This window comes from Suncus etruscus, chromosome 12 (assembly GCF_024139225.1).
Source record: "Suncus etruscus isolate mSunEtr1 chromosome 12, mSunEtr1.pri.cur, whole genome shotgun sequence".
NCBI lineage: Eukaryota > Metazoa > Chordata > Mammalia > Eulipotyphla > Soricidae > Suncus > Suncus etruscus.
In genome coordinates this window covers 31,680,483-31,706,486 of record NC_064859.1, presented here as the reverse complement: position 1 = coordinate 31,706,486, position 26,004 = coordinate 31,680,483, and the positions used below count along the sequence as shown (strand labels likewise).

At 37.4% G+C, this 26,004-nt stretch overlaps 1 protein-coding gene and 1 non-coding gene across 2 annotated transcripts in view; one reads left to right on the top strand and one right to left on the bottom strand.

Annotated features, from left to right (window-relative positions):
- WDPCP (WD repeat containing planar cell polarity effector) overlaps positions 1 to 26,004 on the bottom strand; it is a 288,768-nt gene that overhangs the window by 190,606 nt on the left and 72,158 nt on the right. Inside the window, exon 2 of the mRNA XM_049784760.1 lies at positions 13,703 to 13,780. Within this exon, the coding sequence (XP_049640717.1) occupies positions 13,703 to 13,763 (61 nt within the window). The 5' untranslated portion in view covers positions 13,764 to 13,780. The remainder of the gene's footprint in view (positions 1 to 13,702; positions 13,781 to 26,004) is intronic.
- LOC126025203 (U6 spliceosomal RNA) lies at positions 24,236 to 24,343 on the top strand. Its single transcript, XR_007501244.1, has one exon. It is a non-coding gene; the product is annotated as a U6 spliceosomal RNA (small nuclear RNA).

Below are 26,004 nucleotides of genomic sequence, written 5' to 3'. Positions count from 1 at the left end.
ACAGCAGTGGAGGATAAATCAGTGAGCTGGAAGACGAGATGCAAAACAATTCCATACAGCAAAAGAGATTGGAAAAAGCCATAAAGCAAATGATCAGACAATGGAAAAGTAACTCAAAGACTGTGAAGAGATGAAAATAGAAGTCTTTTGTGTGTGTGTGTGTGTGTGTGTGTGTGTGGTTTTTGGATCACACCCGGCAGTACTCAGGGTTTTTTTTTTTTCTGGCTCTATACTCAGAAATTGCTCCTGGCAGGCACGGGGGACCATATGGGACGCAGAGATTTGAACTGATGACCTTCTGCATGAAAGGTAAACACCTTACCTCCATGCTATCTCTCCGGCCCCGAAAATAGACATCTTTTTAAAAGCTCAAACGAAACAATATAGGAATCATTGGAGTCCCAGAGACCCAGGAAGAAAATCTCCAGGAAGAATCAGCAGTCAAGGATATTATTGCAGAGAAACTCCCAAAGAAAAAGACTGCATGCAACCAAATCCTGCATGCCCAAAGAGTCCCAAGCAAAAGAGACCAGAAGAAAAGCACTCCAAGACACATCTGAGGTACAATACAAATCCCATAGATAGAGATAGAATACCAAAAGCAGCAAGATAAAAAAAAGGTAAATTACATTCAAAGGAGCAGTCTTAAGATTTACAGCAGAACTTTCACAAGAAACCCTCAAGGCCAGAAGGCAGGGGTGGGACATAGTGTCAAAACTCAATGAAATGAATGCTTCACCTAGAATACTGCATCCAGCAAGACTCACTTTCAGGTTTGAAGGAATTATACATAGCTTCACGGATAAACAACAACTCAGAAACTTTGAAGACTTAAAACCAGCCTTAAAAGAAAAACTGAAAGGTCTACTTTAAGACAAAACTGACCAACAGAAACACCAAACTTCTACACAAAGATGGCACTAAATCTCATGGCAATTGTCTCTCTCAATATAAATGAACGGACTAACTGCACCAGTTAAGAGACACAAGGTGGCTAAATGGATCAAAAACACTGAATCCCAGGGCCAGAGCAGTGGTGTGAGCCGTAAGGCATTTGCTTTGTGCATGCTGCCTAGGATGGACCACGGTTCAATCCCCCAGGGTCCCATATGGTCCTGCAAGCCAGGAGTAATTACTGAGTACATAGCTATGAGTAATATCTGAGTGTCACTGGGTGTGGCCGAAAAAAAAAAACTAAAAACCAACCTAAATCCAACCATCTACTGCTGACAAGAAACACACCTGAATAGTGAGAACAAATATAGACTCAAAATAAAATGCTAGAGAAAAATCATCGAAGCAAACAATACCTTTAAAAAAGCTGGAGTGGCCATATTAAAATTAGATGACACAAACTTTAGACTCAGAAAAGTTGTAAGGGACAAAGATGGACATTTCATACTAATCAAGGGATATGTACAACAGGAAGACATTACACTTCTAAATATATATGTATCCAATGAAGGACCAGAAAAAAATTTAATATAATTGTTGACAAATCTGAAAAAAGATATCAATAGCAATACAATAATTGTGGGAGACCTCAACAATGCTCTGTCACACCTTATTAGGTCAACCAGACTGAAACCCAACAAAAATATACTACCTCTGAAAAGACAAATGGAAGAAAGTGGACTAGTAGATATAGATATAGATATAGATATAGATATAGGGCACCCCATCACCAGAAACCTGAATACACATTCTATTCTAATGCACATGAGTCATTCTCCAGGATAGACCACATGCTGGCCTATAAAACATACCTCCATGAAATCAAAAAGATAGAAATCATGTAGACTACCTTTGCTGATCACAAGGCACTGAATTAGATGTGAACTTATGACTGAAACCCAAACACAATCATGTATGTAATCAAGGTGTTTAAATAAAAAAAAATTAAAAAAAAAAAAGAGACACAGAAGAAAAACTTTACACCTGGAAATGAAACAGCTTACTATTGAACAACCAGTGGCTAAGACAAGAAACCAAAGAGGAAATCAAACATTCCTGCAAACAAATGACAATGAAGACACAAATTATCAGAATTTATGGGACACAACAAAAGTAGTACTGAGAGGAAAATTTAAAGCTTTGCAAGCACACTTCAGGAAGGAAGAAGGGGCCTACATGAATAGCTTAATAACACAGCTTATAAAGTTAGAAAATGATCAACAAAAGGAAATAGGTAGGCAGAAGGAAATAACAAAGCTTAGAGCAAAAGTCAATGAAATGGGAAGCCAAAAAAAAAAAAAATCCAAAAGATCAACAAAAGCAAAAGTTGGTTCTTTAAAAAAATAAAGAATATTGATAAACCACTACCAAAACTCACAAAGAAAGGAAGAGAAACTTGATAAACCATATTAAAAATGAAAAGGGGAAGATCATGACAGATATTGCAGAGATTTAAAGGGTAATAGAGACTACTTTAAGAAACTCTATGCCACAAAAAATGAGAACCAGGAAGAAATGTATAAATTTTTGGGCTCTTATAATATTCTACATTTAAATTGGGAGATATAGCACATCTGAACAGCCCAATCACTATTGAGGAAATTAAAATGGTAATCAAAAGTCTTCTCAAAAACAAAAGCCCAGGTCCAGATGGGTTCACTAATGAATTCTTTCAAACCTTTCAAGAGGAACTACTACCAGTGCTTGCAAGGCTCTTTCATAAAATTGAGAACAGGAACACTTCTAAATAGTTTCTATGTAGCTAATACCACCTTCATAGCAAAACCAGACAGAGATGCTGCCAAAAATGAAAATTACAGATCAGGATCCCTGATAAACACAGATTCAAAGATCCTCAACAAAATTCTGGCAAATAAGATCCAATGAATCATCAAGGAGGTCATTCAGAATTCCCGACTGTGAATGTTTCCTATGGGTGTTTTTCCACTGTCCTGTCACTGAAACCTCTTGGGAGTGGATCAAAAAGGGCCCAGAAAAATAGCTCTCCCAGAGGCTCATCCAAGGGCCAGAGTGCCAAGGAACTGTGTCTGACCATGAAAACCGGCTATCCACAGTATTCTGCAGAAAGGAAAGTCCTCTGTTTGTGATGTCAGGCTGGGAAAATCTATGCCCACCCAGTGATTCCTGACTGTGAGTGTTGCTTGTGCGTGTTTTTCCACTGTGCTGTCTCCGAAACCTTTTGGGAGTGGACTGAAAAGGGCCCAGAAAAATGGCTCTCCCAGAGGCTCCAGAAGAGCACGGCCACTTTGCTTCGCTTTGCGGCCGCACACTCTTTCTAACCAATGAACCCGACCACACACGCAGAAAAATCACACTACAAGCGTGACAATAGGGAAACCTTGCAGGCAAACACCATACACAGAGAATGAAGACGCTAGCTCAGATGACCTAAAAAATCTCAACCATCTGATTAACCTCCCAGATAAGGAGTTTAGAATAGTAATATGGAAGATGTTTGTAGAACTCAAAGAAAGCATAGATGGATCTGAACAGAACACAAAGACAGAAATCAGAAAACTTCAAACTGAAATAACAGATCTGAAAAACACAGTAGCTCAACTGAAAAAGTCAGTGGATGGCCTCGCCAGCAGGGTAACAGCAGCTGAGGACTGAATCGGCGTGCTGGAAGATGGGATGCAGAAAAACTCAACACAGCAGAAGAAATTGGAAAAGAACCTTAAGAAAAACGATCAGGCAATGAAAAAAGTACTCAAGGAATGTGAACAGATGAAATTAGAAGTCTTTGATAAACTCAACAGAAACAACGTAATAATCATTGGAGTCCCAGAAGTCCAGGTAGGAGATCTCCAGTAAGAATCAACTGTCAAAGACATCATCAAAGAGATACTCCCAGAATTAAAGACTACATGCAATCAAATCCTGCATGCCCGAAGAGTACCAGCTAAAAGAGACCCAAAGAAAAACACACCAAGACACATTCTCCTTACAATGACAAATCCCACAGATAGAGATAGAATACTGAAAGCAGCAAGATCAAAAAGGGAAATTACATTCAAAGGAACATCACTAATACTTACAGCAGACATGTCACAAGAAACTCTCAAGGCCAGAAGACAGTGGTGGGATATTGTGACAAGACTGAATAAAATAGATGCCTCATCAAGAATAATGCACCCAGCCCAACTCACGTTCAGGTTTGAAGGAAGGATACATAGCTTCATGGATAAACAACAGCTCAGAAACTTCACAGATAAAAAAACAGCCTTAAAGGGAAAACTGAAAGGTCTACTTTAAGACAAGAGAGACCAACAAACAGCAAACGTATCTACAAAGATGACATTAAATCCTATGACAATCATCTCCCTCAATGTCAATGGACTAAATTCACCAATTAAAAGACACAGAGTGGCAAAATGGGTCAAAAAGATGAATCCAACCTTCTGCTGCCTACAAGAAACACACCTGAATAGTCAGAACAAACATAGACTCAAAATCAAAGGCTGGAGGAAAATCATCCAATCAAACAACACCCTTATAAAAGCTGGGGTGGCCATATTAATATCTGAGACCCCAACTTTATACTCAAAAAAGTTGTAAGGGACAAAGATGGACACCATGTACTAATCAAGGGATATGTGCAACAGGAAGATCAGACTATTAAACATATATGCACCCAATGAGAGACCAGTAAATTATCTAATACAATTACTGACAAATCTGAAAGAAGACAGCAATAATAACACAATAATTGTGGGAGACCTCAACACGGCCCTGTCAACATTTGATAAGTCAACTAGACTGAAACCCAACAAAAACATACTAGCCCTGAAAAGAGTAATGGAAAAAAGAGAACTAGTAGATATATATAGGACACTCCACCCCAAAAAATCTGGATACACATTCTTCTCCAATGTACATGGATCATTCTTCAGGATAGACCACATGCTGACACATAAAACATACCATCATAAAATCAAGAGGATAGAAATCTTGCAGGCTACCTTTGCTGACCACAAAGCTCTGAACTTAGATGTGAACTACAAAGCCACATAGAAGAAAAACTTTAACAATTGGAAATTAAACAGCCTGCTACTGAACAACCAGTGGGTCCGAGATGAAATCAAAGAGAAAATCAAAACTTTCCTAGAAACAAAAGATAATGAAGACGCAAACTGCCAGAATTTATGGGACACAGTAAAAGCGGTCTTGAGAGGAAAATTTATAGCTTTGCAAGCACACATCAGAAAGGAAGAAGGGGCATACCTGAATAACTTAGTGACACAGCTCATAAAATTAGAAAATGACCAACATAAGGAACCAAAAATAGGGAGGCAGTAGGAAATAACAAAACTGAAAGCAAAAATCAATAAAGTGGAAAACCAAAAAACAATCCAAAAGATCAACGAAAGCAGAAGCTGGTTCTTTGAAAAATAAACAAGATTAATAGACCACTGGCAAAACTAACAAAGAAAGAGAGAGGGAGAAAAACCTGATAACCCATATTAGAAATGAAAAGGGGGAGATCATGACAGATACTGCAGAGATCCAAAGGGTAATCAGAGACTACTTTGAGAAACTTTATGCTACTAAACTTGAGAATCTAGAAGAAATGGATAAATTCTTGGACACATAACCTTCTACAGTTAAGTAAGGAGGATATAGCATATCTAAGCACCCCCATCACTATTGAGGAAATTGAAACTGCAATCAAACATCTGCCCAAAAAGAAAAGCCCAAGCCCAGATGAATTTACTAATGAATTCTTTCAAACCTTTCAAGAGGAGATACTACCAATCCTAGCCAGGCTCTTCCATGAAATTGAAAAAACGGGAACACTCCCAAACAGCTTTTATGAAGCCAACATCACCTTGATACCAAAACCAGACAGAGATGCTGCCAAAAAAGAATATTACAGGCCAATATCCCTGATGAATGCAGATGCAAAGATCTTTAACATAATCCTGGCAAATAGGATCCAATGCATCATCAAGAAGATCATACACTACAACCAACTAGGTTTCATCCCAGGAATGCAAGGATAGTTTAACATCCGTAAATCTATCAACATCATACACAACATCAACAACAAGAAAAATAAAAACTACAAGATCATATCAATAGACGCAGAGAAAGCATTTGATAAGGTCCAATACCCATTCTTGATCAAAACTCTCAACAAGATGGGAATTGAAGGAACCTTTCTCAATCTAGTTAAAGCCATCTACCACAAGCCAATGGCAAATATTATCCACAATGGAGAAAAACTAAAAGCCTTTCCTCTAAATTCTGGTACAAAACAAGGCTGTCTGCTCTCACCACTCCTCTTCAACATAATACTGGAAGTGCTTGCTATAGTGATCAGGCAAGAAAAAGATATCAAGGGAATTCAGATAGGAAAGAAAAAAGTCAAGCTCTCACTGTTTGCAGATGAAATGATACTCTACTTAGAAAACCCTAAAGATGGGTCCGGAGAGATAGCACAGCGGCGTTTGCCTTGCAAGCTGCCGATCCAGGACCAAAGGTGGTTGGTTCGAATCCTGGTGTCCCATATGGTCCCCCGTGCCTGCCAGGAGCTATTTCTGAGCAGACAGCCAGGAGTAACCCCTGAACACCGATGTGACCGACCCCCCCCCAAAAAAAAAAACCAAAAAAAAAAAAAACCCAAACCCTAAAGATTGTACCAAAAAGCTTCCAGAAACATAGACTCATATAGCAAGGTGGCACAGAAATCAATGGCCTTTTTATACACCAATAATGATAGGGAAGAGATGGACGTCAAGAAGGCAATCCCATTCACATTAGTACCACACAAACTCAAATATCTTAAAGTCAACTTGACCAAATACATGAAGGACCTGTACAAAGAAAACTATAAAGCCCTGCTCCAAGAAATAAGAGAGGATACATGGAAATGGAAACACGTACCCTGCTCATGGATTGGCAGGATTAACATCATTAAAATTGCAATACTCCCCAAAGCATTATACAGATTTAATGCGATCCCTCTAAAGATACCCATGACATTCCTCAAAGAAGTGGATCAAACACTTAGGAAGTTCATCTGGAGCAATAAATACCCTCGAATAGCTAAAGCACTCCTAGGGAAAAGGAGTATGGGAGGCATTACTTTCCCCAACTTTAAACTGTACTACAAAGCAATAGTTATCAAAACCGCATAGTATTGGAATAAAGACAGACCCTTAGATCAGTGGAATAGGCTTGAGTTATCAGACAATGTTCTCCAGTCATACAATCACCTAATTTTTGACAAGGGAGGAAGAAATCCAAAGTGGAGCAAGGAAAACCTCTTCAACAAGTGGTGCTGGTTAGCCACTTGCAAAAAAGCAAACATAGACCCCCAGTTAACATCATGTATGAAGGTAAAATCCAAATGGATTAAAGACCTTGATATCAGACCTGATACCATAAGGTATATAGAACACGTAGGTAAAACACTCCATGATATTGAGACTAAAGGCATCTTCAAGGAGGAAACTGCATTTTTCAAACAAGTGGAAGAAGATAAACAGATAGGAATACATTAAGCTGAGAAGCTTCTGCACTTCAAAAGTAATAGTGCCCAGGATACAAGAGCCACCCACCATGTGGAGAAACTATTCACCCAATACCCATAAGATAAGGGGCTAATCTCCAAAATATACAGGGCACTAACAGAACTTAACAAGAAAAAAAACATCTAATCCCATCAAAAAATGGGGAGAAGAAATGAACAGACACTTTGATAAAAAAAGAAATACAAATGGCCAAAAGGCACATAAAAAAATGCTCCTCATCACTGATCATCAGGGAGATGCAAATCAAAAGAACGATGAGATACAATCTCACACCACAGAGATTGACACACATCACAAAGAATGAGAATAATTGGTGCTGGCGGAGATGTGGAGAGAAAGGAACTCTTATCCAGTGCTGGTGGGAATGCCGTCTAGTCCAACCTCTATGGAAAGCGACATGGAGATTCCTCCCAAAACTGGAAATTGAGCTCCCATTCGACCCAGCTATTCCACTCCTAGGGATATACCCTAGGGACAGAAGAATACAATATAAAAATCCCTTCCACACACCTATATTTATTGCAGCACTATTCACAATAGCCAGGCTCTGGAAACAACCAAGATGCCCTTCAACAGACAAATGGCTAAAGAAACTGAGGTACATAAACACAATGGAATATTATGCAGCATCAGGAGAGATGAAGTCATGAAATTTTCCTATACATGGATGTACATGGAGTCTATCATGCTGAGTGAAATAAGTTAGAGGGAGAGAGAGAAAGAGAGAGAGAGATGCAGAATAGTCTCACTCATCTATGGGTTTTAAGAAAAATAAAAGTCATCTTTGCAACAATCCTCAGAGACAATGAGAGTAGGGCTGGAACTTCCAGCTCACTTCATGAAGCTCACCACAAAGAGTAGTGAGTGCAGTTATAGAAATAACTACACTGAGAACTACCATAATCATGTGAATGAATGAGGAAACTGGAAAGCCTGTCTAGAGTACAGGTGAGGGTGGGGTAGAATGGAGGGAGATTTGGGACATTGGTGGTGGGAATGTTTCACTGGTGAAGGGGGGTTTTCTTTACATGACAGAAACTAAACCATAATCATGTTTGTAATTAAGGTCTTTAAATAAAATATTATTAAAATTCCCATTCACATTAGTGCCACACAAAATCAAATATATTAGAGTCAATGTAACTAAAGAGCTGAAGGACCTACACAAAGTAAACTATAAAAGGCTGCTTCAAGAGAGGACACAAGGAATTGGAGACACATACTCTGCTCCTGGATTGGCAATATCATGGCAATACTCCCCAAAGCATTGCACAGATTTAATGCATACCTCTAAAGATATCAATGACATTCTTCCAAGAAGAGGATCAAACACTCCTGAAATTTATTTGGAACAATAAATACCCATAAATATCTAAAGCAATCTTTGGGATAAGGAATATTGGAGGCATTACTTTCACCAATTTTAAATTGTATTACAAAGCAATAATTATTAGACCAGCATGATATTGTAATAAAGACAGAACACCTCAGATCAATGGAATAGACTTGAGTATCCAGAAAATGTTCCCCAGACATACAATCAACTAATCTTTGATAAAGGGAAAGAAATCCAAAATGGAGCAAGGAAAGCCTCTTCAACAACAGGTGTTGGCACAACTGGTTAGTCACTACAATAAAGCAAACTCAGACCCCCAGCTAATACCATGCACAAAGGTCAAATCCAAATGTTTATTAAAGACCTTGATATCAGACTGGAAACCATAAGGTACATAGAATAACATGTAGGTAAAACACTCCATGACATTGAGACTAACGGCTTCTTCAAGGAGGAAACAGCACTCTCCAAACAAGTGGAAGCGGAGATCAACAAATGGGAAAATATTAAGCTGAGAAGCTTCTGCACCTCAAAGGAAATAGTACCTAGGATACAAAAGCCACCCACAGAATGAAAGAAACTATTCAACCAATACCCATCAGACAAGGGACTAATAGCGTAAATATACAAGGTACTGACAGAACTTAAAAAGAAAAAAACATCTAACCCATCAAAAATGGGGAGAAGAAATGAACAGATACTTTGTCAAAGAAGAAATATAAAAGGCCAAAAGGAACATGAAAAAATGCTCCCATCATTAATCAACAGGGAGATGCAAATCAAAACAACAATGAGGTACCATCTCATGCCACAGAGACTGACACACATCACAAAGAACAAGAATATTCAAGTGCTGTAGGGGATGTGGAGAGAACTGCTGGTGAGAATGCTGTCTAGTCCAGCCTTTATGGAAAACAATATGGAGATTCCTCAAAAAACTGGGAATTGAGCTCCCATAGGATTCAGGGATCATACCACTTCTAAGAATATACCCTAGGAACACAAAAATACAATTCAAAAATCCCTTCCTCACAACTATACTCATTGCAGTTCTATTTACAATAGACAGACTCTGGAAACAACCAAGATGCCCTTCAACAGATGAATAACTAAAGAAACTGTGGAACAATGGAATACTATGCAGCCCTCAGGAGAGATGAAGTCATGAAATTTGCTATACTTGGATGTACATGGAATCTATTATGCTGAGTGAAATACATCTGAGAGAGAAAGGAGACAGACAGACAGACAGACAGACAGACAGAATAGTCTCACTCATCTTAAGAACATTTAAGGACACTAAGGACATTATTGTAATAATGCCCAGAGACAATAGAGATGAGGGCCAGAAGGACCAGCTCACAATATGAAGCTCACCACAAAGAGTGGTGAGTGCAGTTAGATGAATAAGTTCACTAACCACTCTCATAACAATCTTCATGAGTGAGAAAAGTAGAATGCCTGTCTCGAATACAGGCAGGGGTTGGGAAAGACAGAGGGGGGAACATTAGTGGTGGGTATGTTGCATTGTGAAGGGGGGTGTTTTGGTTATGACTGAAACCCAACTACAATCATGCTTGTAATCGTGGTACTTAAATAAAGATTTTATATTAAAAAAAAAAAGAAAAGAGTGACCTCTGAACACTGCTGGGTGTGCTTTCCTCCTTTCTCAATCCCCCTCATCAATATATATATTTTGAGCTACACCCAATGATGTTCAGGGTTTACTCCTGGCCATATGCTCAGAAATCACTCCTGGCTTGGGGGGACCTTATGGGACACTGGGGGATCGAACCGCAATTCGTTCTAGGCTAGCAAGGGCAAGGCAGATGCCTTATCCCTTGTGCCACCGCTCCAGCCCCTCATCAATATTTTTTAAATCTAAGAGCCATAGGAACTAAACACACCTGCAGTTTTTTCTATTATAATACTCTGATCTATAATTATGCTCATCAGTCAACACATCAAAATATTCATAACTTTAAATGATACTATAAAGATGATATAAAGACCTTATCTGTACACACCTCACCCTATTATGTACAATAGTATTTTCAAAACCCATGCCAGACAGGGAAATTATTAGCATAAAAGGTTCTACTGTATTCCACAGGAGAAAATACCTCAGTTTATGAGTCTACCATAATACAATTCTGATAGCCTTGCTAATGATAATCAATAATGACAATAAAATGACCTACAAATCACTATTTTGGAGTCAAAATAGAGGTCAGACAAACAGCAGATATGTCAGCACGCTGACATACATGGATTGCATAAAGAGTCCTTGGTTTGACCCCACTCCATAGGTCCTCTGAGAACTAATGGGAGTGACCTCTGAGCACCCAGTTAAGAATATAGGCCTAAACACTGCCAGAGGTGGCATCAAAACACTAAGTACATTTTCAAAATACTAACAGCACATTTATATTTTCAGAAATGTGTATGTACTAAGAAATTACTAGATGAATTGCTGATGTTTTCTTTTTGATTATGGGCCACCCTCAGGTGTGCTCAAGGCTTCTCTTAGCTCTTTGCTAAGGGAGCAATACTGATGGGCTCTGGCAAACCTGGGTCTGCTTCCTTCCTTCAAGGCAAATGGCCTAGTCGCTGCTCTATCCCCAACTCATCAGCTCATTTGCTGAGATGCTTTCTAAGTACAAGAATATAAAACAAATAAAAAATTATCATATCTATAGATAACTAAATGTATCACTTTTCTGTTTCTGAAATGTCTACACTGATGTAAAAAAAAGATGAAATTATGCTGTTTGCTACCACATGAATGGATCTGGAAAGTATCACTGCTGAATGAAGTTAGTTAGGAAAAGGAACAGATACAGATCTCTCTCATGTATGGGATATAAAGAAACAAAGTAGGGGAATAATAAATACCCCAAACCGAAAACCTTTCTTCAGAAGGAAGGTTACAAGGGTAAGGGTGAAGGCAGGGAAAGTGGAGGGAAGCAGATACTCTTGGGGAGGCTGTAGTGCTAAATTTGCTATGCAGTTTAGATAGTACTGTAAACTATGGAATCTAAAAAAATTTTAATTAAAAAGAAAAAAAAATTTGGGCCAGAGAGATAGCACAGTAGTAGGGTGCTTGCCTTGCATGCAGCTGAACCAGGTAGTTCGAATCCTGGCATCCCATATGGTCCCCTGTGCCTGCCAGGAGTGATTTCTGAGTATAGAGCCAGGAGTTACCCCTGAGTGCCACTGGATGTGGCCCAACACCCCCAAAAAGAAAAGAAACAAAATTTAAAAAGAAAATACTTGCATTAAAATCAAGTTTATACTTTTTTTAAAATACCACAAATTTCTTAATAATCATTCTTAAAAATGATAAAAAAATATCTTCTTATAGAAGAAACACTGGAGCTTAAAAAGACTGTAGTCCTTATTTGTGTTATATTTTGAACTTAGAAAGCATCAGCAAATGAGCTGATGAGTTGGAGTGATATATACAGTGATATATACAGCAAGTAAGGCATTTGCCTTGAAGGAAGGAAGCAAAAATCTCCCCAAAGTAGGTTTTACAAATTTAATTTTGAGATTTCAGGGGCTTAATCTTTCTTGTCAAATGTCAAAATTAAAATATGTAAAAAAATGTTTTGGGGGTCACACCCAGCAGCACTAAGGAAGTACTCCTGGCTCTGTGCTGAGAAACTGCTCTTGGCAAGCACAGGGGACCATATGGGATGCCAAGAATCAAACCAGTCCATCTGGGGTTGACTGCATGCAAGGCAAATGCCCTATTGCTGTGCTGTTGCTCCATCATCTGTAAAAAAATATTTTTAATTTAAAATTCAAATACTGCTAGTAAAGCCTTCAACATAAATAATATTGGCACACTGGGTATCATCTAGTCCTCAGTACTGTTCTCTAAAAATAACTGTTTCAATTCTTAACTATTTCTTCTGATTTATATCTTCATAGATGTAAACACTATGTTCCATTATTTCTTAATTCTTTAGTTTTCTGTATAACTGCTCCTTTAGAGCAATGGAAAATTATGTTCTCTTTGCCATTATAGATCCTCCTTACACTTACTCCCCAATTCTCCAACCATATTAGCGCACAATTTTTGGTTAATTCTCATTTGTGCATATCTCCTGTTTCACATATTGTTGGGGATTTTGCTAGGTAGGACATATATCTAGAAGTACAATTACTAGTCAATATGTGATGCAGCTCTTCAACTATATTAGATAACATCAAATGTTTTCCTATTAAAAAAAATAAAATAAATAGGGACCAGAGAGATGGTACACAGTGGGCACTATGTATGGTTCTCTGAGCACTATCAGGTATGATTCCCTGAGCACAGAGCCAAGAGTAAGTTCTAAGCACCACAAGATGTGATCTAACCCCCCACCCTCACCCAAATCCAGATCCAAGCCCTCTACTCCCAAATTCAGAAACAAATATTAAAATTTAATTAATAAAATTAATTTTCACATGAAAAAAGCTACTCAAGTTAAAGTAAATTAATCAGACTAGATGAATTCTTTTCCAATAGCACTTTTTTTTTAATAAAAAGTAAATATGCAACTCCACTGAAGAATCCAGGCTCTAACCATTGTTAATACTTATTTATTTATTTTGGTTTTTGGGTCACACCTGGTGATGCTCAGGGGTTATTCCTGACTCTGCACTCAAAAATCACTCCTGGAATGCAAGGGGGATCGCATGAGATGCCCAGATTCAAACCACCATCTGTACTGAATCGGCTGCATGCAAGGCAAATGCCCTACTGCTGTGCTATCTCTCTGCCCACCCCCCCATTGTTAGTACTTACTTATAGTGGTCTAACTTATATTTGGATAACATTTAAATTAATCCAGAGCTCACTTACCACTAATGTGTAAGGTATTCTTTAAGGACCATAGGTGTAGTTCAGTCAAGCAGAAAGTCATCTGAAGAAATCTCTGTCCTGTTTAAAAATAATTAAAAAGAAGTCCAATTAATTATCTTCTACTGGTTTTTTTGGGGGGGACACACCCGATGGTGCTCAGGAGTTACTCCTGGCTCTGTGCTCAGAAATCACTCCTGGCTGGCACGGGGGACAATATGGGACGCTGGGATTCAAACCACTGACCATCCTGGATGGACTGCATGCAAGGCAAATGCCCTACTGCTGTTCTATCTCTCCAGTCTTGTCTTCTTTTATTAACAAAACCAAAAACCATGTGTCACTACTGATATTTGAGATGTGGCTCATTAGTATACATGCTGATTCATTCGAGTAATAAACTATCAAAAAGAAATCAATATATTTTTCTCATTTAATACTCATCACACTGAGTAAATAATAAGAAGAATGCATATATTTGGATTATCAATAACAAGTTTGCTTTTTAATTGTGAATATATTTAGAATAATTTAGTATTTAACTATTTTTAAAATACTTTAGAGAAACGTAAGTATTTATTAGTCATTACTAAGTTACAGACATATTATATGGTATATTTTTAATACACAAAAGTTAAAGTAAAATTTTCAAGGATTATATAGTAAGTAGCAGAAACATTTACTTACAAGTAAAAAGTGTGATCCTACAAACTGGGAGAAAATTGGTACCAGAGTGATAGCATAATGGGTAGGGCATTTGCATTGCATGCAGCCGACCCAAGTTCAATCCCCAGTATGCCATATGGTCTCCCAAACCTGCCAAGGGTAATTTCTCAGAACCAGGAGAATTCCCTAAGCGCTGCTGGGTGTGCCCCCCAAAAAGGGGGGGGGGGATATTTGTACACAACACATCAGCTTAGAGGTTGGCATCCAAAATATATAAAGCACTCATAAAGCTCAGTAGCAACAAAAAATCCCTTCAAAAAACGGGGAGAGTGAATGAAGACACTTCCATAGAGAGGACATGTGGATGACTAGATGATAGGAAAAAGTATTCATCATCACTCATCACTTATAGTCAGGAAAACACAAATTAAAATGATTTTTAAATATTAACTCACACTGGTGAGAATGGTACATATAAAAAGACTAGGAACAACCAGGATCTGTGGGAATATGGCAAGAAAGGAATCCTCATTTGATAGTTGTGGAAATGTTATACAATTCAGTCTCCATGGAAAAGACAAAGATAGTTATTCTAAAAAGAAAAAAAGTAGCTCCCAAATATTCCAGCTAATCCACTTCTTGACATCTATCCCAAAATATTTTTTTTAATTTAAACACCTTGATTACATACATGATTGTGTTTGGGTTTCAGTCATGTAAAGAACACCACCCATCACCAGTGCAACATTCCCATCACCAATGTCCCAAGTCTCCCTCCTCTCCACCCGACCCCCGCCTGTACTCTAAACAGACTTTCTACTTCCCTCATACATTCTCATTATTAGGACAGTTCAAAATGTAGTTATTTCTCTAACTAAACTCATCACTCTTTGTGGTGAGCTTCCTGAGGTGAGCTGGAACTTCCAGCTCTTTTCTCTTTTGTGTCTGAAAATTACTATTGCAAGAATGTCTTTCATTTTTCTTAAAACCCATAGATGAGTGAGTATCCCAAAATATTTTTAAAAAAAAGTAATTCAAAGAGATACATATATGCCTATGTTCACTAGTCAGAATATGGAAACAACCCAAATGTTCAATACCAGATAAATGAGAAAGAAGTTGTGATAGACAAAATAGGCTTTTATTAATGTTGTTAATTAGTTCCTCCTTATAAAAATGTAATTTAAAATTGGCATTTATTGGTTAAATTGTCTTGGGAATAAGTGGACTAAAAATTAAAGTTGATTCTGATAAATAAAGTTATGGTATATATAACCATGAAATGCTATGCAGTCAAAAGAAAACATACAGTAAGTGTACACTTGTGAAGGCATGGGTATTCGAACATTGTATGATGAAAATTCAATCATCAACAATTGTGTAACTGAATATCTCATGGTGAGTCAACCAAAAAAGAGAGAGAAAAGAAGGTGGAAAAGACAGTACAGCAAGTAGAGCACTTGCCTTGCATATGAATGAACAGGGTTCATTCCCTGGCACCCCATATTGTCCCCCAAATAAGCACTGCCAGGAGTAATTCATAAGTGCAGTGACAGGAATAACTCATGAGAACCATGAGGTATGGCCCAAAATGCAGAAAGAAAAAGAAATCTTGTAGTTCACTGTAATTTAAATGGAGCTGGAGTGTATCATGTCAACTGATAAAAGCCAGAGGAAAAAGACAAATACCAGGTGATTCCACTCATATGTAGTATACTGAGAAACAAAAGAGGGTCAATATAAGATTTAATTATAGCAAGGCCTTGGTCTTGGATTACAAAAGGTATAATACCAAGAATGGGGTAGCAGGGAAAAGCAGAATAAAGAGGTGGATTGGTAGTAACATAAGGAAAAAATGCCCATCATCAGATAATGGAATAAGAACAATATTGTACATATACTCATATTACATTATTATTTTACTACTAAAAAAGATGAAATTGTGCTTTGGGACAAATATGGATAGAATTTGCAGTGAAAAAATAAAGAAGAGATAACTACTAAATGATTATACTCATATGTGAGATATAAATTGCTAAGCTAACAAGCTGTTTACAAAACCAACCCCTACATCCTGAAATTTATAGTGGTGTCCAAAGGAAAAAGGCAGGGGTCTTCTGGAGGTAAGACAGCACTGAAATGGTGGTAAGAATAATGACAATTACACATATTCATAAGTATGAGGCTATGTGGTTTTATTTATGTTCTTTGTTTTTTAACTTTTCATTTTGATTTTTGGGTCAGAATCAGCATTTTTTGGAGATTATTTCTGGATTCTCCTGTGCTTAAGTGTTATTCCCAGCGTACAAGGGGAAACCATATGATGCAGGGCTCAAACTTGCTTCCCACATGCAAAACATTCATTCAGCCTGGTAAGCTATCTCTCTAGCCCAAAAGCATAAACAAAATCCTCTAAAGTTCCAATAATACTATAAACCAATGTTAAGTAGATGAAAAAAATTAAAATATTTTGAAATAGTATCATGATTATAATACTTCTATAATGTGGAAACTGAGGTACAGGGAGGGTCACACAGTCAGCAGATAATGCAGGACAGCCTTGAATTTAAGCACCATAGCCTCCTAAATGTGGTCTTGCAACTATAACATTCTATTAAGTTAGAGTTAGACAATACAACAGTGAATATGAGGAGTTTGGGTAAAAGAGTGGCATGTCCAAGGATGGTGAAAAGTCAAGATGCATTGTGGGAAGTGATAGAAAAATAGTTACAAAGGGTTGCAAGGCAGTAGGCTATAATAACAGCAACAAAAAATGATAGATTGAAATGTACATTTTAACTTGTTCCTAAGCAACTTAAAAGATTAGATGATCTTACTGGTCTTCAGTAAGAAGCTTGCCAATATAGGAGCGGGTGGTGTGGATAGGATAGGACAGACAACACTTCCTACAATGGGAGAAGATAGTGATTCCTTGAGAGGAAGAATGCTGAAAGGTGGTGAAGTGTTACACATAAAATTCTATCAGTAACAGTAGTGTGAGTCACAGTGCCAAAGTTATTAAAAAAAAAAGTGGAGCTGGAGTAATATCACAGAAGATAGGGCATTTTCCTTGCATGCGGCCCCCTTGGGCTCAATCCCAGGCATCCAATATGGTCCCCAAAGCCTGTCAGAAATAATTTCTGAGTGCAGAGCCAGGAGCAATCCCTGAGTGCAACTGGGTGTGACCCAAAAAAAAAAAAATAAAGAACAACAAAAGTGACTTTCATAGAGAAAAGGATGGTGAATGAGACATTAGTGAAGGAAAGTAGACCATTAATACATCAAAAATACAATCATGAAAAATCCTATTAATCGTGGTGACTAATTAAAAAATTAATCATTTTTAAATGATTAGAGATGAAGGACAGTAGAAATAGCTCAGAGGGCCAAGCACATGCAAAAACCCCAGGTTTGCTCTTCAGCACATGGTACCTTGAGTTCCACGACTGACCGTGGAGCAGACTGGGAGTAGCCCCTCACTCAACACTGCTAGGCATGGCCTCAAAGTAAAAACAAAAATATCTTATCAAAACTAGTTACCATTATAATCAGAGGTTTGGGAGTAAGATAGCTTTGTGGACTGGAGTCTTATAAAAAAAAAAGGCACAAAGTTTATCATCAGCAGGCATAAAAATATGAAGTTATTAGCCCAATTATAAAATTCAACTGAGTATTAAGTTTCAGTGTTTCACTATGGAAATTACTCTATGTAGCTGTCATTACTAAAAGTATTTCAGAAATTAAGTTCTCTGAAATTGCTTTCATTTGGTTTGAGGCTTATATTAGAAGATTTAAAGTAGTAATTTTTTTAAATGAATACATTTATTATTTCATACTATGTAACAAGTAAATGGTATCTCTCCTATCTTCACTGCAGTACAATACAATAGCTAGAATCTGGAAACAAGCCAAATGCCCGAGAACAGATGTGTGGCTAAAGAAATTGTGGTACATCTACACAGTGGAATACTATGAAGCTGTTAGGATAAATGAAATCATGAAATTTGCTTGTACATGGATGGATATGGTGATTATTATGCTGAGGGAAATGAGTCAGTAGGAGAGGTATAGACATAGAATAATCTCACTCATTTATAAAATATAAGAAACATAGAAGATAGTTTGTTAATAATATCAGAGACAATAGAGAAGAGGGCCAAGAGGATCAGTCCATGGTAGGAATCCTGCTTAAAAGAGTAGAGCAGTGCAAATAGGGTAGAGAAGGGACCACTTTGACAATGACAGTTGGAACTGATCACTCTAAACAATAACAGGGTGTTGAACAGAGATATTGTGATATTCACAGTACCCCTCCATTAACAACAGTAAATCCACGATGTCCAAAAAGAAAAATAAAGAAGGGGGGGGGAGAGAGAGAGAGGGAGAGAGAGAGAGAGAGAGAGAGAGAGAGAGAGAGAGAGAGAGAGAGAGAGAGAGAGAGAGAGAGGTGAAATTCAAGGGTTCAAGGGGTAGGTGGGAGGAAAACCAGGGACATTGGTGCTGAGAAATTTTCACAGGCTAAAGGTGTTGTACATCATAAAACTGAAAATCATGAACATCTTTGTAATCACTGTGCTTAAATTAAAGGAAAAAATAAGTAAAGGGGTGTCTGGATAGTTTGAGGAGGGAAATGCGAAGTCTTAGACCCTTCTTTACATTTGGAAATAATGGGGAATTCTGAAAACATATAGTGCAGTCTATGATCTGATCTGATCTTTCACGTCAGCAATCAAAGATTTCTATCTGGTTCCGAAGGAATTAGGAAGACCAAGAAAAATTTACAAGTTATTTTTCAAAATGCTCTCATAAACAAACAACCCTACTTTAGTTACACACTAAAGGGTATAGAAAACAAAGGGAAGAGAGACATCTACTTTATAAGAGACCATAGACTTCCACAGCCCAGAAAAAAGTAAGTAGAATGGACAGTCCTTTAGATTAAAGTATTCTGTGAAAGTAATATATTCAGAGATAATAGGGTGTCTGTACCTAGCAAAATACTCATATAGAATGAGTAAATAGTTCACTCAAGTTACCTTGAGAAATCACATCAAAAAGTTTGATAAAGCAGGTTTAGCAAGCAATGAGTACCACGAGAAAAAATATTACTAAGAAATATTACTAAAATTATTACTAAAATATTACATTGATTTATGAGCATGTGATAACTTCAGACTATTCCCAAAATTATGTGTAACTGCAAATGAGGTGTTGGGAGACAGAGATAGCTCAATAGACTGAGTACATGTTTTTTTTGTTATTAAATAATTTCTTTAAACACCATGAATACAAATGTAATTGTAGTTGGGTTTCAGTCATAACAAGAACACCCCCCTTGCTTTTTAGGTGGGAGACCAGGGTTCTATCCCCAATATTGAGTGGTTCCCAAGCATGGTTGTCCCAGGACCAACCAAGGACACAAAGCTGGAAATAGCCCCTTCGCCAGCACTACAAGGTTGATCAAAAAAAAAAAAAAAGGCAAAGCAAATAAAAACAGAAAAAAAGAGGCTTTGTAAAGGTTGTGTTATCTTAGTACTCAGCATAAGAGATGTGGGTTATTAATCTCTTCCCTGTAATTTCAAATAGCTATTAATAAAACATTTATAATGAAAAAGAAGGGGGCAGAGAGATAGCACAACAGTAAGGCATTTGACTTGCATGTGTCCGATCTGGGATGGACCTGGTTCGATTCCTGGCATCCCATATGGTCCCCTGAGCTTGCCAGGAGCAATTTCTGAACACAGAGCCAGGAGTAAACCCTGATCATCACCTCCGGGTGTGAACCAAAAACCAATCAATTAATAAATAAATAAAACTGCTTTAAAAAATAAAAATAAAAAATGGAAAAAGAACTGGGCTGAACAGGAGCGATTTCTGAGTGCATAGCCAGAAGTAATCCCTGAACATCAGTGTGTGTGCCCCCACCCAAAATAAAGAACTGGGCTGAAAAGACAGCTCAACTGGCTGAGTGCATATTCATGACAGAAACAAAGGTTTCTGCATGGTCCCCTATATCTCTGTAGGAGTGAGCCTCAAAGACAGAATCTGCAGTAGTACTGTAACAAATCCTGGTATATCCTCAAAATAAAAATGAAAAAGATAGAGTAAATAATCTGTAATAGGATAAATAAGTAATAGGATAAATAAATAAATATATAATAGGATTTCATAATTAGATGTGCATTATGATGGGGTACAAATCTACATTCTTTTCAGTCCACAATATATCTTCTCATCTATACACTATAAAGTTTAAAACAACAACAACAATAACAACAAAGTCTATTAAATACCTCGCATCTTACTCAAGAAAACCTCCAGTTTAAAAGAATGTTGGTAATTTCCTTGTTTAAAAAAATCTGCCTGAAGAAGTAGTCAAGACTGAGCTTGTATTATTCAAGCACTGTATTAGTACAAAGATAGCTGTTTTGAAGAAGGAAAGAGAAGATTTCATAAGAATGCTGGATTCTGCATTGTGGAAGACAGCGAGAATAAGTATTAAAAAGGTAAATACTAGAGTATCTAACACAGTATTCTGAAAATGCTGCCTGCCTCTCTCAGTATTCTACTCTGGGAATAAAATCCAAAGCATATAACTTAAAACTATACATAAAAAATTTATAAGGCCAGAGCAATAGCACAGCAGGTAGAGTGTTTGCCTTGCACATGGCTGACCAAGGTTTGATCCCCAGTATCCCATATGATCCCCCGAGCCTGCCAGGAGCAATTTCTGAGCACAGAGCCATGAGTAACCCTAAGCATCACTGGGTGTGCCCCCAAAGCAAAAATAAATAAAAATAAATTCTGGATGAATGAGAAAACTACAGGTACTTATTACTGAATATTAAGAAACAGAATTATCCAAATGAAAGCAAAATGTGGGGTACTGAGCAAACAAAAAATTTTATTTTTTCATTTATTTTAAATATCTTTACAACTTTAAGAATTTTATACTTTTATAAAAATAGCTGCTGGTAGTCTCAGAAGACCATTGTGAGTTTATACTTCCATATTCCATAAAAGAAAATGAAGCACAATTCAAATTGACTTCAATTTAAATGATCTCTTATAAGAAGGTAAAGTCTAAGTCCAAATTTTGAGGACAGAGAAATGAAAGGATCATAGAAAACACTCCTTGATTTATGCCTACAACTTCAAAGGTTTAAAAACTTTCCTCTAAAACAAATTACATTATATTAAATTTGGAATTAAGGATAACTATTGGGGCTGGAGAGATAGCATGGAGGTAAGGAAGGTGGTTCGAGTCCCGGCATCCCATATGGTCCCCTGTCCCTGCCAGGAGTGATTTCTGAGCATAGAGCCTGGAGTAACCCCTGAGCACTGCCAGGTTTGACCCAACCGCCCAAAAAAATAATTCTTAAATTATTAAAGTATTTTCTTCAATAATTATACTTTATTATTATTATTAGCTGTAAATTCAATTTTAGGGAAACAATATTCAAAACACAAAGAGCTGCACTGAAGTACTATGACTTGTACTTCCGATAAAAATTTTTAAGATTAAAACTATATTTTAGAGGCAAAAATTACCAGCCACTAAATAAATCTGCAAAATTACTTGTCTCTTCGTGAGGTAGCTAAGTATGGAGTTCACTAGTTTCTGAAGTCAGCTATTTTGACTGCTTTGTGGACAGGCTTCAGGGCAAATAAAACCCTAATGTAATACATGATGGGGAAGAAAGAATTAACAAAAGACACAGCTGTAGTTTAAAAAGATAAATGATACTGTGGCGCCAACGAGACATTTAAAATGAATGTGTTTTAGCAAAAATATCTCAAAAGAGCCTAAGGAAATCTTTCTTGGGGATCAACTTTAAATATTCTTACTGTTTATTATAAAAGGACTTTCTGAGGTATACCTATTCAACAATTCAAAATATATAAAAGTAAAGATATTAAACAGCACAAATTTAAGATAAATCACAGGTTTATCATATTAGATGTTCCAGTCATCATGAGATAATTTTCAAGTAGCATAATGGTATTTTCCCAATATATTGTCTCAATGACACTGAAGCCAAGGGCATCTTCAAAAATGAATCATCACTGTCCAAGCAAGTGGAAGCAAAGATAAACAAATGGGACTACTTTAAACTGAGAAGCTTCTGCACTTCAAAGGAAACAGTGACTAGGATACAAAAACTACCCACAGAATGAGAGAAATTATTCATCCAGTACCCATCTCATAAGGAGTAAATATCTAAGATATTTAGAATTTAGCAAGAGAAATACATCTAACCTCACCCAAAAATGCGGAGAACAAATGAACAGACATTTTCTCAAAGAGGAAGTACAGATGGCCAAAAAGCACATGAAAAAAATGCTCCACATCACTAACCATCAGGGAGATGCAAATTAAAACAAGAGATACTATATCACACCACAGAGACTGGTACATGTCACAAAGAACAAGAACAACCAGTGCTAGTGCTGATGTGGGAAGAAAAGAATTCTCATTCACTGGTGGTGGGAATGTAGACTGGTCCAGCCTTGTTGGAAAAACAATATGAATATTCCTAAAAAAAAAAAAAAAAAACCCTAGAAGTTGAGCTTACATCTGATCTAGCAATACCACTCCTAGGGATATACCCTAGGAACCCAAAAACACCTTGCAGAAAAACCTTCTGCATTCCTATGTTTTCACAGCACTATTTACAACAGCTAGAATCTGGAAATAACCCAAGTGCCCAAGAACAGATGAATGGCTAATGAAACTGTAGTACATCTACACAATGGAATACTATGCAGCTGTTAGAAAAATGAAGTCATTAAATTTGCTTATATATGGATGGATATGAAGATTATTATACTGAGTACAATGAGTCAGAGGAGAGGTACAGACATAGAATAATCTCATTCATTTATGGAATATAAGAAAAATAAGATAGTATAATAATAATATACAGAGACAAGAGAGACAATTGCCAGGAGGATCAGTCCATGATAGAAAGCTTATCACAAAGAACAATGAGTGCAGTTAGGACAGAGAAGGGACCACTGATAGAAGGGACCAACGATAGTTAGAACGGATCGCTCTGGACAAGAACTGGATGCTGAAAGGGGATAAAGTGATATGAATGGTGCCCCTTCAGAAACAATATTGCAAACTACAGTGTCAAGAAGAAAAGAGAGGGAAAGAGGCAGGCGGGAGAATAGGTGGAAGGGAAACTGGAGACAGGAAGCATTCACTGGTGAAGGGGATGTAAATTCTTTGACAGAAACTCAATCATGAACAATTTTGTAACCGCAGTGCTTAAAGTAATTATTTAAAAATGCTTTTAAAAGTAGAAGCCATTCGAGAAGTCTTTCCTGTTGAGAGATAAAAAAGAAGATCTATATGTAAAAATCTAAGTTAGCCAGACATCTCTGGGATGCTTTGGAGTTAGGATGGACAACATCCCCACATGCTTCTCTACTTCCAGAATTCCTGGAATCCATGCCAATGATCCAGAATTACTACCATATGCACTCAGAAGCCCAGCTCCACAGATTATCCAAGTCCTGGACCACGCAGCCACATAAGCAGGTTCGCAACACTCACAGAGCTTTAACTGACATTCTGGTGGAAATACAAAAAATTAAATGTATAATTTATTTATTTATTTATTTACTTTTTGACTTCTGGGCCTCACCCAGTGATGCTCAGGGGTTACTGCTGGCTATGTGCTCAGAAATCGCTCCTGACTTGGGGACCATATGGGATACCAAGGATTGAACCCAGGTCTGTCCTGGGTCAGCCACATGCAAGGCAAATGCCCTACTGCTGTGCTATTGCTCAGGTCCCATAGGTGTATAATTTAATAAATGTCATATAAGCTGAGCAAACAAAGACAATAGAATGCTCAACTAGTGCTCACGTAAGCAGCACATATACTAAAACTGGAATGATACAGAGAAGATTAGCTTGGCCCCTGCACAAGGATGACATGCAAAATGCTCAATTAGCAATGAATATTTTAGAAAACCTTCAGATAGTGACATAATGACCCCACTGTAAGATATAACAAATTTCAAGAATATTCCTAATCAAGTTTTCTTCAGTAATTCATATCATTTATTTTTAACAAGCAATATTAAGTAAATTGTTTATACCTGCCAAGGGGTAGGCTTTGGGGAGTTCAAGAAACCTGAGATAATGGTGGAGGGAATTTTACACTGGTTGTGGGACTGGTGTTAAAACATTGAATGCCAGGATAACTATATTGTGAGAAACTCTGTAAATTACAACATTTAAAATAAAAAAAAATTAAGTGGAAACAATCTGTATTGGTAGGGATATGGTGAAAAGAAATTATCATTTTGGTGGGACTGTTATCTGGTTAAACCCCTATGGAGAATTCTCAGTAAACTCAGAACTGAGCTGCCATAAGACCCAGCAAATTCACTCTTGGGTATCTATCCCCAGTACAGAAAATATTCCTTCAAAAGAACGTATGCATACCATATTCATCACAGTGCTAAGTACTAAGTACAATACCTAAGAGTTGGAATCAACTTATATGTCCAACAACAGATGAGCAGAAAATGAAGATATAGAAACTTATAAGCAATAGAATAGGACATAGCTGTAAGGAATAATTCAGTCATGAAATTCACTGCAACCTAGATGGAATTGGAAGATATTATATTAAATGAAGTAAGCTATAAAAAATAAATATAGGAAAATACAAAATATCACTTATATGTACTATGTAGAATAACTACAAAAGGGAATGAAATTATTTAAATGCAGATTATTCAGAACACTCTTGACCCCAGAGTATAGTGAGAAGGAAATAAATAGAGTGGAGGAGGATAAAGACAGATATGAAATGGAGGACAGGGGTTAGGGGATTTAAGTACATTGTGTTAAAAAGGACAGAACATGGGGGCCAGGTTGATAGCACAGTGAGCATTTGCATTAAACATGGCCAACCCAGGTTCAATCCCCAACATCCTATAGGGTCCACCACAACCTGCCAGTAATAATTTTTGAGTGCAGAGCACCACTAGGTGTAGCTCAAAAACAGACAAACAGAAAGGACAGAACTAAATATTCAAATCACGGATTCAACAACACTGAAATCATGAGACCCAAATTTTAACAACCAAACTTGAGAAGGTGCCTATTAAGGCAGATTAGAGTAGGGAAGAGAGGTGGGGAATGGGAGAGATTCTAAGAACACTGATAAAGGGAGATTGACACTGGTGGTGAGAAAGGTGCTGAAATGATATGTCTAAAACTCAACTATGAATAACTTTGTAAATCACAATGCTTTAAACTTTTTTTTTTTTTTGTTTTTGGGCCACACCCGGCGTTGCTCAGGGGTTACTCCTGGCTGTCTGCTCAGAAATAGCTCCTGGCAGGCACGGGGGACCATATGAGACACCGGGATTCGAACCAACCACCTTTGGTTCTGGATCGGCTGCTTGCAAGGCAAACGCCGCTGTGCTATCTCTCCGGGCCCGCTTTAAACTTTTTTAAAGAAAATCATTTTCTTTTGTAAATGTCCAAGTTAGCCAGAAAGATGCCAGATTTATTTAAGGAATGATAAGCAATTGGCTTGGTATACAAATAGAGAAATTAGAACCAAACTAAGGAAACCAGTAAAAGTCAAACTTGGGTAATAGGATATGGT